The sequence below is a fragment of the Bombina bombina genome, chromosome 6 (genome assembly GCF_027579735.1).
Source record: "Bombina bombina isolate aBomBom1 chromosome 6, aBomBom1.pri, whole genome shotgun sequence".
Taxonomy (NCBI): Eukaryota; Metazoa; Chordata; class Amphibia; order Anura; family Bombinatoridae; genus Bombina; species Bombina bombina.
In genome coordinates, this window is record NC_069504.1 from 648,884,975 (window position 1) to 648,903,553 (window position 18,579).

The 18,579-nt window shown below is 39.7% G+C and overlaps 1 protein-coding gene across 1 annotated transcript in view; it reads right to left on the bottom strand.

Moving 5' to 3' along the window:
• Nucleotides 1-1,251: 1,251 nt before the first annotated feature.
• Nucleotides 1,252-18,579, bottom strand: part of AP3S2 (adaptor related protein complex 3 subunit sigma 2) — a 241,863-nt gene continuing 224,535 nt past the window's right edge. Inside the window, exon 6 of the mRNA XM_053717686.1 lies at nucleotides 1,252-2,670. Within this exon, the coding sequence (XP_053573661.1) occupies nucleotides 2,542-2,670 (129 nt within the window). The 3' untranslated portion in view covers nucleotides 1,252-2,541. The remainder of the gene's footprint in view (nucleotides 2,671-18,579) is intronic.

Consider the following 18,579-nt stretch of genomic DNA (forward strand, 5'->3'; position numbering starts at 1 on the left):
AAAAGTAATGACATTTTATATCCCATATGTTTAGTAATGGCAGAAAGACCGCAATAACCAGCATAAAACATATGTTTAACCATAGCTATGGTAACACCTAACAAATTAAACTATGCTTGATTAATCAGAAGAGGTAGTGCCTTTCTGAATATTGGGAAATTACTAGAAGCTGTATTTCTGTGTAGAAGAAACAAGAGAGGGTAATTGAATTAATCACTGCTTCTACTTCCATTAAATTATCAGTATCTTTCTAAACAATTCATTTTCTCTTCAGTACCTGGGTATATCTTAGCCTAGAAGACAAACAACACACTGTGATATAGTTGAGATATTATCTAATGTTCAGTATTCCCAAGAATATCAGCTGGCTCAGTTTGACACTTCAAAAGTGGTTTATGTCAGAATTCCAAATTATAAGGCTTAATTCCAGTAGTGTAAATCAGTGTACATATAACTTAAACTTGATAATAATAACAAGTTGCAACAACAGTAATGAAAACACACATTTTCAGCAAATGTTAACATTATTTAAGGTATAATACTTGATAATAATCACAAGTTGCAACAACAGTAATGAAAAGACACATTTTCAGCAAATGTTAACATTAAGGTATAATATATCTTGGAATACTAGAACATTAGCTAGTTTGAGTAACAATAAAAATAAAATAGCAATTTAGTAGGTTTCATTGTTAAGTCCAAAAATGATCCAGGGCGTCTTGTGCAACTCGAGTTCCCTGAAGTATGCTGACTTATGACTCAGAGACTGATCATCCAAAGTGCTCATCTCCCTTAAGTGAGGAAAAATACAAATACTGCCTTTTTTATTTTTAACTACTTTTTGATAAATAAAACCCCTAAAAAAATAACAAGGCTGTCATATTTAACTACATTAATCAAATAATAAACCACAGGGTTCTATCTTGGCTGTTTGTTTTACCTTATATTTTATATGTGGGCTGCTATAAACATACTGCTAAGAGAATATGAAACAGGTGTTGCTCTAAGCAGTACTGTATGGTAATTATTTGCAGCACATTTCAAGCTTTGGTAATGCTGGTCATTAGGGACATATAGGCATGGTATTTATTATAGTTTGCTTTGGAGAGATCTTTCCCAATGATCTAATAGGGGGTACTTAAAGAAGAAACAATATAAGAATGCAAAAGATTTTCTAAAATAATAAAAAAGTAACAGAGCAGTTGCACACAAAAAAGAAACCCAAAAGAGTAACTTTCAACATAAGGCAAATAAGTAACAAAAATGATTTATTCTACGAAATCAAACTGTTGCAATAATTTTACTTCCAGTTTATAAAGAGTTAACATGTTCAAGTAAGACAATTTTTACAGAATTCTCCCTTGTTTACAAATCGCATGAGTAAACGTAAAACGGATTAGTTACGTATCTCTTAATTTCAAACAGCTGGTTGTAAAAAATGACTTTCATTCCATAAGATGGAACAGATCAGACATGTTGGGTTGCGCAAGGTACCTTATGCTTAATATGTTTAGTACTTGGTTTCATCACCCCCTAACGTGGTGTTCATAATTGTTCTCTCATATTTAAATCAAGACATTTTATTGAAGGAACAATTCACTCAACATAAATGTTTATTAATCTCTGATGCCACTGTGAAAAATAAATTGTTTTATGATTTTTTTTTTTGTATTTAAAACTAAGGTCAAGTAACCAGAGTGAGCAGTTAACATTCAGGTGTTTTTAGTGTCAACTGTGTGGTAAAGAAAAGAACAGCCAATCAGCACCATTAGTGCCAACTTCACACTGTGCTTTACTGTGATCTTGTAAGAAATTTACCGTGATCTCACAGATTTCATAGTAAACTTCCTTAACTGAGGTGCTAAAGACAGTGACTGTGCCTGCATATGCTTGATGCACGCTACCTTGCTGCTACTCTGACTAGCATCCAGACTAGGTGCTCACACAATGGGATGTAGCTACTGAGGAAATTTTGAGGTAACATAGCCTCTATTTTAGTCAGCGCTTTAAAAATGTGCTGCATTACTTTTAAACGATTCAGTATTTGGGTAAAAAACCTTTAACTCTTGTTTTTGGGAGCTTAATTAGAACAGAATAATCTAATTAGTTAAGTATTTTTAAAGCACTGCTCCAGGTTAAGGTTAATAAAGAAATACAACTGCTGGGAAGGTAAATAAGAACATTTTGATTACTATTTAAAACTTTCCATTTCAAACAAAAAGAAGAAAACATATAAGAATATAAAAAAATAAATGCAAAAAGTGCAAGAAATTTGAAACTTGAAGAATAGGGCTGAAATGTAGTTTTTATCCGGTTTTAGATTTTATGGTAAAACATTACTTACATTGAATCATTTTTTACACTAAATATTAAATATAACTTGCGTCAAAATAATCAATGGTAACATTTATGATCTGTTTTTATGGATCAATGATTTCCAGTGTACTATTCTAATGTGCTTTGCTGTCCTATGAAAGGAACAGACAGCAGATCATTAGGCCCACACAATAAATAGGCAAAAAACATGTTCATAATGTCATTTCAAACAAACTGAGAAAGGTTAGGGACTTTGATGTTGATGTCGCCTATGTTGATATTGCGAGGCAATTCGGGTAAATTCATATTCTTCACCACTGAAACTGCCCTTGCTGGTGCTGTTGAAAATCCAGCCTAAACAAGAAAAAGAGGAGAGTGAGTGAGTGATGGAAGATAGTGAAACAGTTATTAAATCAGTTCATTTATTAAAGCGTCATTAAACACTAAGGGCTAGATTAAGAGTGGAGCGCAAATTATTTTGCGAGTGTTTTCGTGATCATTTGCGCTCCGTGTAAATTGGACTGATTTTACAAGTTGAGCGCAATCATTACCACGATTTCAGAGCTGTAGTTAACTGTTTGGCGAATATAAAAAAAAGCAAGAACAAAGAAAAAAACAAAACAAAGAAGAAGCAAGAACAAGAATGAGGGAACACCTTAATAATATTAAGCAAGGCAATGACTGTTCTAATCTGGCAAGGCATTTTATTTTTAGCCATGATCAAAATGTTACTGGTTTCAAATGGCAAGTAATAGAACATGTGAGACCCTCATTAAGAGGAGGGGATTGGGCCAGTAGACTATTGTTTAGGGAAGCCTTCTGGATTTTTCAACTGAAAACAAGAAGGCCACAAGGCTTCAATATAGAAGGTGACATTATAAACTTTTGGCAAAGACAATAGATAGGTTCAATTCTAATTGTATTACTTAATTATGATGACGTTTAAAGTATTCCTCTATATTCCTTTAGTATTCTATTACTTTTGCCTACTTAAAGAATATTAGAGTACCGTTTTGTTTTCCTATTCTATTGAACAGCTTGAAAAAGCATAAGTAGGTTCTCTCCTATAATAAGTAATAATGTGAGTATAATTTTTTTGATACTTTATATTATCTTCTCTTCCAAACCAGTGTGTGTGTAAAGGCTTATATATACCATCCCTCTATTAACTATATTCTAACTAATTTATTGTGCTCACTTGATTATTTAATTCTCTAATATAAGGTTAGTAATAGTATTCAGTACAACTGTATCTGTAATGAGTCAATTGAATATGACAGTACGATGTATATATGTATATATTAACACAGTTTGATTAATCACTCAGGATGTCCGTGTTAGAATGATTAGTGTCAGATTATTGTAACTTTAAGTTGCTCAGCTTGCGCTAATTAGTGCACACATCAGGGGCTATTTAAGTTCCTGTAGACGTAGCACTAACATGTCTATGATTATAGCTGTAATTGCCGAAACGCGTTAGAAGTTTACACGCTGAGACCATACTACTTTTCTTGATTGTAATGCTTGTCTCCAAATAAATCAACTTTTTACCACAAGCGCCTTTAGGATTGCCGGTGTCTTTGTTTCTTTAGAATATAAAAAGTGCCACAAAACAAATAAAAAATACATCACAAAGTACACTAACACTCATAAAAATACTGTCTAATAAAAAACATAATTTATGCTTACCTGATAAATTTATTTCTCTTGTAGTGTAGTCAGTCCACGGGTCATCCATTACTTATGGAATATATCTCTTCCTAACAGGAAGCTGCAAGAGGATCACCCAAGCAGAGCTGCTATATAGCTCCTCCCCTCACATGTCATATTCAGTCATTCGACCAAAACCAGACGAGAAAGGAGAAACCATAGGGTGCAGTGGTGACTGGAGTTTAATTAAAATTTAGATCTGCCTTAAAGACAGGGCGGGCCGTGGACTGACTACACTACAAGAGAAATAAATTTATCAGGTAAGCATAAATTATGTTTTCTCTTGTTAAGTGTAGTCAGTCCACGGGTCATCCATTACTTATGGAATACCAATACCAAAGCTAAAGTACAACGGATGAAGGGAGGGACAAGGCAGGAACCTTAAACAGAAGGAACCCACTGCCTGAAGCACCTTTCTCCCAAAAATAGCCTCCGAAGAAGCAAAAGTGTCAAATTTGTAAAATTTTGAAAAAGTGTGAAGTGAAGACCAAGTTGCAGCCTTGCAAATCTGTTCAACAGAGGCCTCATTTTTAAAGGCCCAGGTGGAAGCCACAGCTCTAGTAGAATGAGCTGTAATCCTTTCAGGAGGCTGATGTCCAGCAGTCTCATAGGCTAAACGTATTATGCTACGAAGCCAAAAAGAGAGAGAGGTAGCCGAAGCCTTTTGACCTCTTCTCAGTCCAGAGTAAACGACAAACAGGGAAGAAGTTTGACGAAAATCTTTAGTTGCCTGCAAATAGAACTTCAGGGCACGGACTACGTCCAGATTATGCAAAAGTCGTTCCTTCTTTGAAGAAGGGTTAGGACACAGTGATGGAACAACAATCTCTTGATTGATATTCCTGTTAGTAACTACCTTAGGTAAGAACCCAGATTTAGTACGCAGAACTACCTTGTCTGAATGAAAATCAGATAAGGAGAATCACAATGTAAGGCAGATAACTCAGAGACTCTTCGAGCCGAGGAAATAGCCATCAAAAACAGAACCTTCCAGGATAACAGCTTGATATCAATGGAATGAAGGGGTTCAAATGGAACGCCTTGAAGAACGTTAAGAACTAAGTTTAAGCTCCACGGCGGAGTAACAGTCTTAAACACAGGCTTAATCCTAGCTAAAGCCTGACAAAAAGCCTGAACGTCTGGAACTTCTGCCAGACGTTTGTGTAAAAGAATAGACAGAGCAGAAATCTGTCCCTTTAACGAACTAGCAGATAAGCCCTTTTCTAAACCCTCTTGTAGAAAAGACAATATCCTAGGAATCCTAACCTTACTCCATGAGTAACTCTTGGATTCACACCAATATAAATATTTACGCCATATCTTATGGTAAATTCTTCTGGTAACAGGCTTCCTAGCCTGTATTAAGGTATCAATAACCGACTCCGAGAAGCCACGCTTTGATAGAATCAAGCGTTCAATCTCCATGCAGTCAGCCTCAGAGAAATTAGATTTGGATGGTTGAAAGGACCCTGAATTAGAAGGTCCTGTCTCAGAGGCAGAGACCACGGTGGACAGGACGTCATGTCCACTAGGTCTGCATACCAGGTCCTGCGTGGCCACACAGGCGCTATCAGAATCACCGAAGCTCTCTCCTGTTTGATCTTGGCAATCAAATGAGGAAGCATCGGAAATGGTGGAAACACATAAGCCATGTTGAAGACCCAAGGGGCTGTCAGAGCATCTATCAGCACCGCTCCCGGGTCCCTGGACCTGGATCCGTAACAAGGAAGCTTGGCGTTCTGGCGAGACGCCATGAGATCCAGATCTGGTTTGCCCCAACGATGAATCAGTTGAGCAAAGACCTCCGGATGAAGTTCCCACTCCCCCCGGATGAAAAGTCTGGCGACTTAGAAAATCCGCCTCCCAGTTATCCACGCCTGGGATGTAAATCGCTGACAGGTGGCAAGAGTGAGACTCTGCCCAGCGAATTATCTTTGAGACTTCCAACATCGCTAGGGAACTTCTGGTTCCCCCTTGATGGTTGATGTAAGCCACAGTCGTGATGTTGTCTGACTGAAATCTGATGAACCTCAGAGTTGCTAACTGAGGCCAAGCTAGGAGAGCATTGAATATTGCTCTTAATTCCAGAATATTTATTGGGAGGAGTTTCTCCTCCTGAGTCCATAGTCCCTGAGCCTTCAGGGAGTTCCAGACTGCGCCCTAGCCTAGAAGGCTGGCGTCTGTTGTTACAATCGTCCAATCTGGCCTGCGAAAGGTCCTCCCCTTGGACAGATGTGGCCGAGAAAGCCACCATAGAAGAGAATCTCTGGTCTCTTGATCCAGATTTAGCAGGGGGGACAAATCTGAGTAATCCCCATTCCACTGACTTAGCATGCACAATTGCAGCGGTCTGAGATGCAGGCGCGCAAATGGTACTATGTCCATTGCCGCTACCATTAAGCCGATTACTTCCATGCACTGAGCTACTGACGGGTGTGGAATGGAATGAAGGACACGGCAAGCATTTAGAAGTTTTGATAACCTGGCCTCCGTCAGGTAAATTTTCATCTCTACAGAATCTATAAGAGTCCCTAGAAAGGGAACCCTTGTAAGTGGTAATAGAGAACTCTTTTTCACGTTCACCTTCCACCCATGCGACCTCAGAAATGCCAGAACTATCTCTGTATGAGACTTGGCAGTTTGAAAACTTGACGCTTGTATCAGAATGTCGTCTAGGTACGGAGTCACCGCTATGCCTCGCGGTCTTAGTACCGCCAGAAGTGAGCCCAGAACTTTTGTAAAGATTCTTGGAGCCGTAGCTAATCCGAAGGAAGAGCTACAAACTGGTAATGCCCTGTCTAGGAAAGCAAATCTTAGGTACCGATAATGATCCTTGTGAATCGGTATGTGAAGGTAGGCATCCTTTAAGTCCACTGTGGTCATGTACTGACCCTCTTGGATCATGGGAAGGATGGTTCGAATAGTTTCCATTTTGAATGATGGAACTCTTAGGAATTTGTTTAGGATTTTTAAGTCCAAGATTGGTCTGAAGGTTCCCTCTTTCTTGGGAACCACAAATAGATTTGAATAGAATCCTTGCCCGTGTTCCGTCCGCGGAACTGGGTGGATCCCCCCCATTAGTAAGAGGTCTTGTACACAGCGTAGAAACGCCTCTTTCTTTATTTGGTTTGCTGATAACCTTGAAAGATGAAATCTCCCTCGTGGAGGAGAAGTTTTGAAGTCCAGGAGATATTCCTGAGATATGATCTCCAACGCCCAGGGATCCTGGACATCTCTTGCCCAAGCCTGGGCGAAGAGAGAAAGTCTGCCCCCCACTAGATCCGTTTCCGGATAGGGGGCCCCTCTCTTCATGCTGTCTTAGGGGCAGCAGCAGGTTTCTTGGCCTGCTTGCCCTTGTTCCAGGACTGGTTAACTTTCCAGCCCTGTCTGTAACGAGCAACAGCTCCTTCCTGTTTTGGAGCGGAGGAAGTTGATGCTGCTCCTGCCTTGAAGTTACGAAAGGCACGAAAATTAGACTGTTTGGCCTTTGATTTGGCCCTGTCCTGAGGTAGAGCATGGCCCTTACCTCCCGTAATGTCAGCTATAATTTCTTTCAAGCCGGGCCTGAATAAGGTCTGCCCTTTGAAAGGAATATTAAGCAATTTAGATTTAGAAGTCACGTCAGCTGACCAGGATTTAAGCCATAGCGCTCTGCGTGCTTGGATGGCGAATCCGGAGTTCTTAGCCGTAAGTTTGGTTAAATGTACGACGGGCATCAGAAACAAATGCGTTAGCTAGCTTAAGTGCTTTAAGCTTGTTCATAATTTCATCCAATGGAGCTGTGCGAATGGCCTCTTCCAGAGACTCAAACCAGAATGCCGCCGCAGCAGTGACAGGCGCAATGCATGCAAGGGGTTGTAAGATAAAACCTTGTTGAACAAACATTTTCTTAAGGTAACCCTCTAATTTCTTATCCATTGGATCTGAAAAGGCACAACTATCCTCCACCGGGATAGTGGTACGCTTAGCTAAAGTAGAAACTGCTCCCTCCACCTTAGGGACCGTCTGCCATAAGTCTCGTGTGGTGGCGTCTATAGGAAACATTTTCCTAAATATGGGAGGAGGGGAAAAAGTCACACCAGGTCTATCCCACTCCTTGCTAATAATCTCTGTAAGCCTTTTAGGTATAGGAAACACGTCAGTACACACCGGTACCCGCATAGTATCTATCCAACCTACATAATTTTTCTGGAATTGCAACCGTGTTACAATCATTCAGAGCCGCTAATACCTCCCCTAGCAATATGCGGAGGTTCTCAAGCTTAAATTTAAAATTAGAAATCTCTGAATCCAGTCTCCCTGGATCAGATCCGTCACCCACAGAATGAAGCTCTCCGTCTTCATGTTCTGCAAACTGTGACGCAGTATCTGACATGGCTCTCACCTCATCCGCGCGCTCTGTCCTTAACCCAGAGCTATCGCGCTTGCCTCTTAATTCTGGCAATTTAGATAATACTTCTGTCATAACAGTAGCCATGTCTTGCAAAGTGATTTGTAAGGGGCCTCCCTGATGTACTTGGCGCCACAAAATCACGCACCTTCTGAGCGGGAGGCGAAGGTACTGACACGTGAGGAGAGTTAGTCGGCATAACTTCCCCCTCGTTGTCTGGTGATAATTTCTTTACATGTAAAGATTGACTTTTATTTAAAGTAACATCAATGCAATTAGTACACAAATTCTATTGGGGCTCCACATTGGCCTTTAAACATAGTGAACAAAGAGATTCATCTGAGTCAGACATGTTTAAACAGACTAGCAATGAGACTAGCAAGCTTGGAAATACTTTTCTAAATAAATTTACAAGCAATATAAAAAACGCTACTGTGCCTTTAAGAAGCACAAAAAGCTGTCACAGTTGAAATAACAATGAACTAAAATAGTTATAGCAACCAATTTTTCACAGTAAATGTATTAAGTTAGCAAAGGATTGCACCCACCAGCAAATGGATGATTAACCCCTTAATACCCAAAAACGGATAACAATTTAATAATTAACGTTTTTAACACAGTCAAAACACACTGTCACAGGTCTGCTGTGACTGATTACCTCCCTCAAAATGAATTTTGAAGACCCCTGAGCTCTCTAGAGACGATCTGGATCATGGAGGATGAAGTAGACAGATTGTGACTGAATTTTTACCGCGCAAAAAAGCGCTAAAATAGGCCCCTCCCACTCATATTACAACAGTGGGGAAGCTCAGATAACTGTTTCTATGCAGAAAACAAAGATGGCCATGTGGTAAAAATCATGCCCTAATAAGTTTTATCACCAAGTACCTCACAAAAAACGATTAACATGCCATTAAACGTTTTGAACATACATTTTAAAAGTTATGAAGTGTTATTAATAAGCCTGCTACCAGTCGCTTTTACTGCAGTTAAGGCTCATACATTATTTCAGTATTAACAGTATTTTCAGAGTCAATTCCATTCCTTAGAAAAATACATTCAGTGTACACACACTCATCAGCCTAATACCAGTCGCTATCACTGCATTTAAGGCTGAACTTACGTTACATTGGTATCAGCAGTATTTTCTCAGTCAATTCCATTCCTCAGAAAAATAATTTACTGCACATACCTCGTTTGCAGGGGGGCCCTGCATGCTATTCCCCTTTTCTGAAGTTACCTCACTCCTCAGATGAGAACAGCCAGTGGATCTTAGTTACGTCTGCTAAGATCATAGAAAACGCAGGCAGATTCTTCTTCTAATGCTGCCTGAGAACAAACAGCACACTCCGGTGCCATTTAAAATAACAAACTTTTGATTGAAGAAATAAACTAAGTTAAAAAACACCACAGACCTCTCACAGCGACCTATCTTTAGTTAGGCTGCAAGAGAATGACTGAATATGACATGTGAGGGGAGGAGCTATATAGCTGCTCTGCTTGGGTGATCCTCTTGCAGCTTCCTGTTAGGAAGAGATATATTCCATAAGTAATGGATGACCCGTGGACTGACTACACTTAACAAGAGAAATTATTTTAAAAAAAAATATTGCAAAGAAAAGTTATAAGGGCTCAAAGATATATAAAAAAAAAAGCTGCCAAAGGGCTTTAACATACAGATACATACATATACATTTCTAATGATGTATACGTATGTATATATGTCTATATATGTGTACATATGTATTTATATGTGTATATATGTATTTACGACATATATACACATATAAACACATCAATACATATGTATACACAATATTATATTTATTCATATTTATAAATTGTTTAACTATGTATTTACTGTAAATATTTTACATTCCAATGTTCTGCACATAGCAGAATATGTTTTAAGTATTTCTAAATAGATATGCGTATATACAGGTATATATATATATATATATATATATATATATATATATATATATATATATATACTGTATATGTAAATATATACACACACCTATATATAATCATATATATATATATATATATATATACTGTATATATATATATGTAAAGAAAAGACGTGATATCCGCGCTGTATTAGTTCTATTGAGTGGCGTATAAATATACTAAAAGTAATCACAAGTATGGAAGGTGAATACCATAAATCATATATTATATAACCTAGATTACATATATACAAACATGCGTAATAGCACAAGTCCACAGCTCTATTAAGATAATCAGAAAGGCAGCTGAAAAAAGGTGTGTGAAGACTCCCAGCTTGTCTTCACAAAAAGAAGGAATATCTAACAAAAGAGTTTATATTCTGCGCCTTTCTTCTGCGGTGTAAAAAAGTTATGGGGCAAATACCACCCCTATATCTAAGGACTTACTTCAAATAACCTCAATCCGTATGAGGTAAGTAATCACCAGAGTATAGATGATATTCCAGGATCAGTACAGGTTGTCGTCCGTAAGCTGATTCACTGATGTAAATGAAACAATGTATCCAATGTGCTGTAGAACAGGGTTGAGTGCAGAGTCCTCGCCACCCAGTAAGATGTCTCAGGATATATGTGAGAAAGGAGACAGACAAAAGGGCCAAACAATAGTGAAGTACGCCTTTATTAAATCAAACATACACACATATAAGCCACAGATGTCAGTCCACTCACACAATGTGACCTCAATCGTTATGAGGTAAGTATAAGCCCAGTTATGAGATATCAAATGGCGAATCAAATAATGCACCAGCCCGGCCAATAATATTCACTCAGTACCGTACTGCGTCCCTGACGCGTTTCGAAGTTGCCTTCTTCCTCAGAGGGATAGAAGTACGGAGATCTCCGTACTTCTATCCCTCTGAGGAAGAAGGCAACTTCGAAACGCGTCAGGGACGCAGTACGGTACTGAGTGAATATTATTATTATTAATACTTCACTATTGTTTGGCCCTTTTGTCTGTCTCCTTTCTCACATATATCCTGAGACATCTTACTGGGTGGCGAGGACTCTGCACTCAACCCTGTTCTACAGCACATTGGATATATTGTTTCATTTACATCAGTGAATCAGCTTACGGACGACAACCTGTACTGATCCTGGAATAACATCTATACTCTGGTGATTACTTATCTCATACGGATTGAGGTTATTTGAAGTAAGTCCTTAGATATAGGGGTGGTATTTGCCCCATAACTTTTTTACACCGCAGAAGAAAGGCGCAGAATATAAACTCTTTTGTTAGATATATATATATATATATATATATATAGGTATACATATATATTTGTTTAAAAAACAATCAGATATATGTAGAAATATTTATTTATGAATGAATAGAACATATTCTGTTAAGTAAAGAATATTCATATTTTCATGCTGGGTTAGAGCCAATGAGAATGTTATGGTGTTGGCGCGAGAGTGGGGTGTTTTTTTTTCTCCATTGACTTTTAGGGGGGGAAAACATGAACGTACACGCAATATTCTTAGTTTCGATTAATGCGCTATTTGGGTTACTGCTAGAGCAAAAAAAGTTTATTTTCAACTTGTAATACCAGCGCAACCCGACTAGTGCAAAAATCTTAATTCTAGCGGAGTTTTGGCTATAGCGAAAAAACAAAATACCGCTCCACTTGTAATCTAGTCTTAATACATTTTCTAAGCATACTGCTGAGTTTATTCCCAGCCTCCCTCAAGTCATGGGTGCAGCCATCTTGAAATCTATGTTTCACTCTACTCCAGTGCTGATGTATTTGCACATGTGCAGCCAGCAACTCTCCTTCAGATACCTGCAGAGCTACCTTTGGTTCCTAAATGGCGGCACCTGTAATTAGAGGGAGGTGGATGAAATGTATTTAACGCTTTTCCACTACCCTAACTGGAGATTCAGTCAATTCCATGGAATTTAGAATCATGACCCTCCAATATACTGCACAGTAATGGGTAGATAATAGCTCATTTAAATATGTCCCTGATTGGTAACAGCAAAGTACAGAAGACATTACCAAACATCAAGGAAACACAAAGCTGTACATAAAATGGTTTTATTCATTTTTATGTTGCTGTGATTTAATAAAACATTTTAATACTTTTATCCGTGCATGCAGCAGTAAAACTTTAGTTGAGTTAGCTGAAGAAAGAGTGAGTGCCTTCCCATGTGTATGTTTTTATCTGCATTTGGTAATCATAACCACAGGTGCTCTTGTTTTTCTTCTAGTGAAGTGTCTGGAAAACTCTAGACTTAGGCTACTAGCATTAGATTAAAGGACTTTGTAGAACTGATATGATGTGGACATTCTGCTTGATTTTCTATTGGTGCATTGGGAGGGATAGTGCATCCTCTTTGTATATAGATTTTTCTCCTTGTGGGAGTATATTAAACGTGAAGACTTTTTTAATGTGTTACTGTCAGTTCACATGGAACATATAGATATATGTACTTAAAGGGACATACAATTTTATATAACTCTCCAATTCACTTTTAATAATCAAATTTGCTTTATTCTCTTGGTAACATTGTGCTCATGCCAGTGGAGTTAAATATTAGTCAGCTCTAATTGGCTAAAATGCAAGTCTGTCATAAGAACTAAAATAAGGGGGCAATCTGCAGAGGCTTATATACAAGGCAATCACAGAGGTAAAATGTATATTATTATAACTGTGTTGGTTATACAAAACTGGGGAATGGATAATAAAGGGATTATCTATCTTTTTAAACAATAACAATTCTGGAGTAGACTGTCCCTTTAACAAACTTACAAGTTAGGGATATGGTTTGTTGACAACTACTAATTATTTTAGTTTTGAGATATTAGTTTAAATGTAATCATACAGTGCAGTTAAAAATACATTTGAGTCACACTCTGTTGCATCACTACACCTTAGTATAAATGGCCTGAGATTTATAAGAATGTTCTATTGTGGTGCTGGTAAAAACTTGCTTTAGCAGAAACTTTAGTTAATCTATACTGATAAAGAAAAAGTGAGACCTTATGTTAAGTCTGAAAAAGTGAGAGAATGATTTTGTAATGTTCTCACTTAGCAAAGCAAGCAAAAAGGCTTATGCTTGTAAGAGTACTTTTGCTGAGGTTACATTAAAAGATTTTTCCAGCAATGGCATGCCAGCCATCTTGTTCTGCAGGAAGGAAACCAAAGTTATTTGCTTCCAACCTACTGTCTCCAGTAAAAATTGTGTTTTACGAGAATCAGATGGTTTATGTTGAATCTATTTAAAAGAATTAGAGTAGTGAAAACAAATCTGAATATCTATTTTCTTTAACCCCTTCACTACCGGGACTTTCTGAGAAAAAAATGCCCAAAATACCAAAGAATATTTAGCATTTTTGCTATCAAACCATTTAAACAAATATAGAGCCTTTGTTATTTTATTTACCTGTCAAACACAAAGTATTGATCTAGGCCAATTTTGGTATATTTCATGCCACCATTTCACCGCAAAATCCGATCAAATAAAAAAATTGTATAATTTTTTTCACAAACTTTGGGTTTCTTACTGAAACAAATGGTTGTAAAAGCTTCTCTGGGATCTCCTTTGTTCAGAAATAGACATATATGGCTTTGCCATTGCTTTTTGGTAATTAGAAGGCCGCTAATAACAGCTGTGCACCAAACTTCTATTATTAGGAGTTAATCAGGTAGCTTGTAAGGTTAATTTTATCTTTAGTGTATAGATTACCCTCCTTCCTGACACTTCCCATCCCCTGATCTCTACCTGATTCCTTCCAAACAGCTCTCTTCCCTCCCCCACTGATCACCCCCATCTTAGGTACTGGCAGACAGTCTGCCAATATAAAAAAACATAATTTATGCTTACCTGATAAATTCCTTTCTTCTGTTGTGTGATCAGTCCACGGGTCATCATTACTTCTGGGATATAACTCCTCCCCAACAGGAAATGCAAGAGGATTCACCCAGCAGAGCTGCACATAGCTCCTCCCTTCTACGTCACTCCCAGTCATTCGACCAAGAATCAACGAGAAAGGAGAAACCAAGGGTGAAGTGGTGACTGGAGTATAATTTAAAAGATATTTACCTGCCTTAAAAAACAGGGCGGGCCGTGGACTGATCACACAACAGAAGAAAGGAATTTATCAGGTAAGCATAAATTATGTTTTCTTCTGTTATGTGTGATCAGTCCACGGGTCATCATTACTTCTGGGATACCAATACCAAAGCAAAAGTACATGGATGACGGGAGGGATAGGCAGGCTCATTATACAGAAGGAACCACTGCCTGAAGAACCTTTCTCCCAAAAATAGCCTCCGAAGAAGCAAAAGTGTCAAATTTGTAAAATTTGGAAAAAGTATGAAGCGAAGACCAAGTTGCAGCCTTGCAAATCTGTTCAACAGAGGCCTCATTCTTAAAGGCCCAAGTGGAAGCCACAGCTCTAGTAGAATGAGCTGTAATTCTTTCAGGAGGCTGCTGTCCAGCAGTCTCATAGGCTAAACGAATTATGCTACGAAGCCAGAAGGAGAGAGAGGTAGCCGAAGCCTTATGACCTCTCCTCTGACCAGAGTACACGACAAACAGGGAAGACGTTTGTCGAAAATCCTTAGTTGCCTGCAAGTAGAACTTGAGGGCACGAACTACATCCAGATTGTGTAGAAGACGTTCCTTCTTTGAAGAAGGATTCGGGCACAGGGAAGGCACCACGATCTCTTGATTGATGTTCCTGTTAGTGACTACCTTAGGTAAGAACCCAGGTTTTGTACGCAGAACTACCTTATCTGAATGAAAAATCAAATAAGGAGAATCACAATGTAAAGCTGATAACTCAGAGACTCTCCGAGCCGAAGAAATAGCCATTAAAAATAACACTTTCCAAGATAACAACTTTATATCAATGGAATGAAGGGGTTCAAACGGAACTCCTTGTAGAACGTTAAGAACAAGGTTTAAACTCCATGGCGGAGCAACAGTTTTAAACACAGGCTTGATCCTAGCTAAAGCCTGACAAAAGGCCTGGACGTCTGGATTTTCTGACAGACGCCTGTGTAACAAGATGGACAGAGCTGAGATCTGTCCCTTTAATGAGCTAGCCGATAAACCCTTTTCTAAACCTTCTTGTAGAAAGGACAATATCCTAGGAATCCTAACCTTACTCCAGGAGTAACCTTTGGATTCGCACCAGTATAGGTATTTACGCCATATCTTATGGTAAATCCTTCTGGTAACAGGCTTCCTAGCCTGTATCAGGGTATCAATAACCGACTCAGAAAACCCACGTTTTGATAAAATCAAGCGTTCAATTTCCAAGCAGTCAGCTTCAGAGAAGTTAGATTTTGATGTTTGAATGGACCCTGTATCAGAAGGTCCTGTCTTAGAGGTAGAGACCAAGGCGGACAGGATGACATGTCCACTAGATCTGCATACCAAGTCCTGCGTGGCCATGCAGGCGCTATTAGAATCACTGATGCTCTCTCCTGTTTGATTTTGGCAATCAATCGAGGAAGCAGCGGGAAGGGTGGAAACACATAAGCCATCCCGAAGTTCCAAGGTGCTGTCAAAGCATCTATCAGAACCGCTCCCGGATCCCTGGATCTGGACCCGTAGCGAGGAAGTTTGGCGTTCTGGCGAGACGCCATGAGATCTATCTCTGGTTTGCCCCAACGTCGAAGTATTTGGGCAAAGACCTCCGGATGAAGTTCCCACTCCCCCGGATGAAAAGTCTGGCGACTCAAGAAATCCGCCTCCCAGTTCTCCACTCCCGGGATGTGGATTGCTGACAGGTGGCAAGAGTGAGACTCTGCCCAGCGAATTATCTTTGATACTTCCATCATTGCTAGGGAGCTTCTTGTCCCTCCCTGATGGTTGATGTAAGCTACAGTCGTGATGTTGTCCGACTGAAACCTGATGAACCCCCGAGTTTTTAACTGGGGCCAAGCCAGAAGGGCATTGAGAACTGCTCTCAATTCCAGAATGTTTATTGGCAGGAGACTTTCCTCCTGACTCCATTGTCCCTGAGCCTTCAGAGAATTCCAGACAGCGCCCCAACCTAGTAGGCTGGCGTCTGTTGTTACAATTGTCCAGTCCGGCCTGCTGAATGGCATCCCCCTGGACAGATGTGGCCGAGAAAGCCACCATAGAAGAGAGTTTCTGGTCTCTTGATCCAGATTCAGAGTAGGGGACAAGTCTGAGTAATCCCCATTCCACTGACTCAGCATGCACAATTGCAGCGGTCTGAGATGTAGACGTGCAAAGGGTACTATGTCCATTGCTGCTACCATTAAGCCGATCACCTCCATGCATTGAGCTACTGACGGGAGTTGAATGGAATGAAGGACACGGCATGCATTTAGAAGCTTTGTTAATCTGTCTTCTGTCAGATAAATCTTCATTTCTACAGAATCTATAAGAGTCCCCAAGAATGGAACTCTTGTGAGAGGAAAGAGAGAACTCTTCTTTTCGTTCACTTTCCATCCATGCGACCTTAGAAATGCCAGAACTAACTCTGTATGAGACTTGGCAGTTTGAAAGCTTGAAGCTTGTATCAGAATGTCGTCTAGGTACGGAGCTACCGAAATTCCTCGCGGTCTTAGTACCGCCAGAAGGGCACCCAGAACCTTTGTGAAGATTCTTGGAGCCGTAGCCAATCCGAATGGAAGAGCTACAAACTGGTAATGCCTGTCTAAGAAGGCAAACCTTAGATACCGGTAATGATCTTTGTGAATCGGTATGTGAAGGTAAGCATCCTTTAAATCCACTGTGGTCATGTACTGACCCTTTTGGATCATGGGTAAGATTGTCCAAATAGTTTCCATTTTGAACGATGGAACTCTTAGGAATTTGTTTAGGATCTTTAAATCCAAGATTGGCCTGAAAGTTCCCTCTTTTTTGGGAACCACAAACAGGTTTGAGTAAAACCCTTGTCCTTGTTCCGACCGCGGAACCGGATGGATCACTCCCATTAATAACAGATCTTGTACACAGCGTAGAAACGCTTCTTTCTTTATCTGGTTTGTTGACAACCTTGACAGATGAAATCTCCCTCTTGGGGAGAGAATTTGAAGTCTAGAAGGTATCCCTGAGATATGATCTCTAGCGCCCAGGGATCCTGAACATCTCTTGCCCAAGCCTGGGCGAAGAGAGAGAGTCTGCCCCCCACTAGATCCGGTCCCGGATCGGGGGCCCTCGGTTCATGCTGTCTTTGGGGCAGCAGCAGGTTTCCTGGCCTGCTTGCCCTTGTTCCAGGACTGGTTAGGTTTCCAGCCTTGTCTGTAACGAGCAACAGCTCCTTCCTGTTTTGGTGCAGTGGAAGTTGGTGCTGCTCCTGCTTTGAAATTCCGAAAGGGACGAAAATTAGACTGTCTAGCCTTAGCTTTGGCTTTGTCTTGAGGCAGGGCGTGGCCCTTACCTCCTGTAATGTCAGCGATAATTTCTTTCAAACCGGGCCCAAATAAAGTTTGCCCCTTGAAAGGTATATTAAGTAATTTGGACTTAGAAGTTACATCAGCTGACCAGGATTTTAGCCACAGCGCCCTACGTGCCTGAATGGCGAATCCTGAGTTCTTAGCCGTAAGTTTGGTTAAATGTACTACGGCCTCCGAAATGAATGAATTAGCTAGTTTAAGGACTCTAAGCCTGTCCGTAATGTCGTCCAGCGTAGCTGAACTAAGGTTTTCTTCCAGAGACTCAATCCAAAATGCTGCCGCAGCCGTAATCGGCGCGATGCATGCAAGGGGTTGCAATATAAAACCTTGTTGAACAAACATTTTCTTAAGGTAACCCTCTAATTTTTTATCCATTGGATCTGAAAAAGCACAGCTATCCTCCACCGGGATAGTGGTACGCTTAGCTAAAGTAGAAACTGCTCCCTCCACCTTAGGGACCGTTTGCCATAAGTCCCGTGTGGTGGCGTCTATTGGAAACATCTTTCTAAATATTGGAGGGGGTGAGAACGGCACACCGGGTCTATCCCACTCCTTAGTAACAATTTCAGTTAGTCTCTTAGGTATAGGAAAAACGTCAGTACTCGCCGGTACCGCAAAGTATTTATCCAACCTACACAATTTCTCTGGTATTGCAACAGTGTTACAATCATTAAGAGCCGCTAAAACCTCCCCTAGTAATACACGGAGGTTCTCCAATTTAAATTTAAAATTTGAAATATCTGAATCCAATCTGTTTGGATCAGA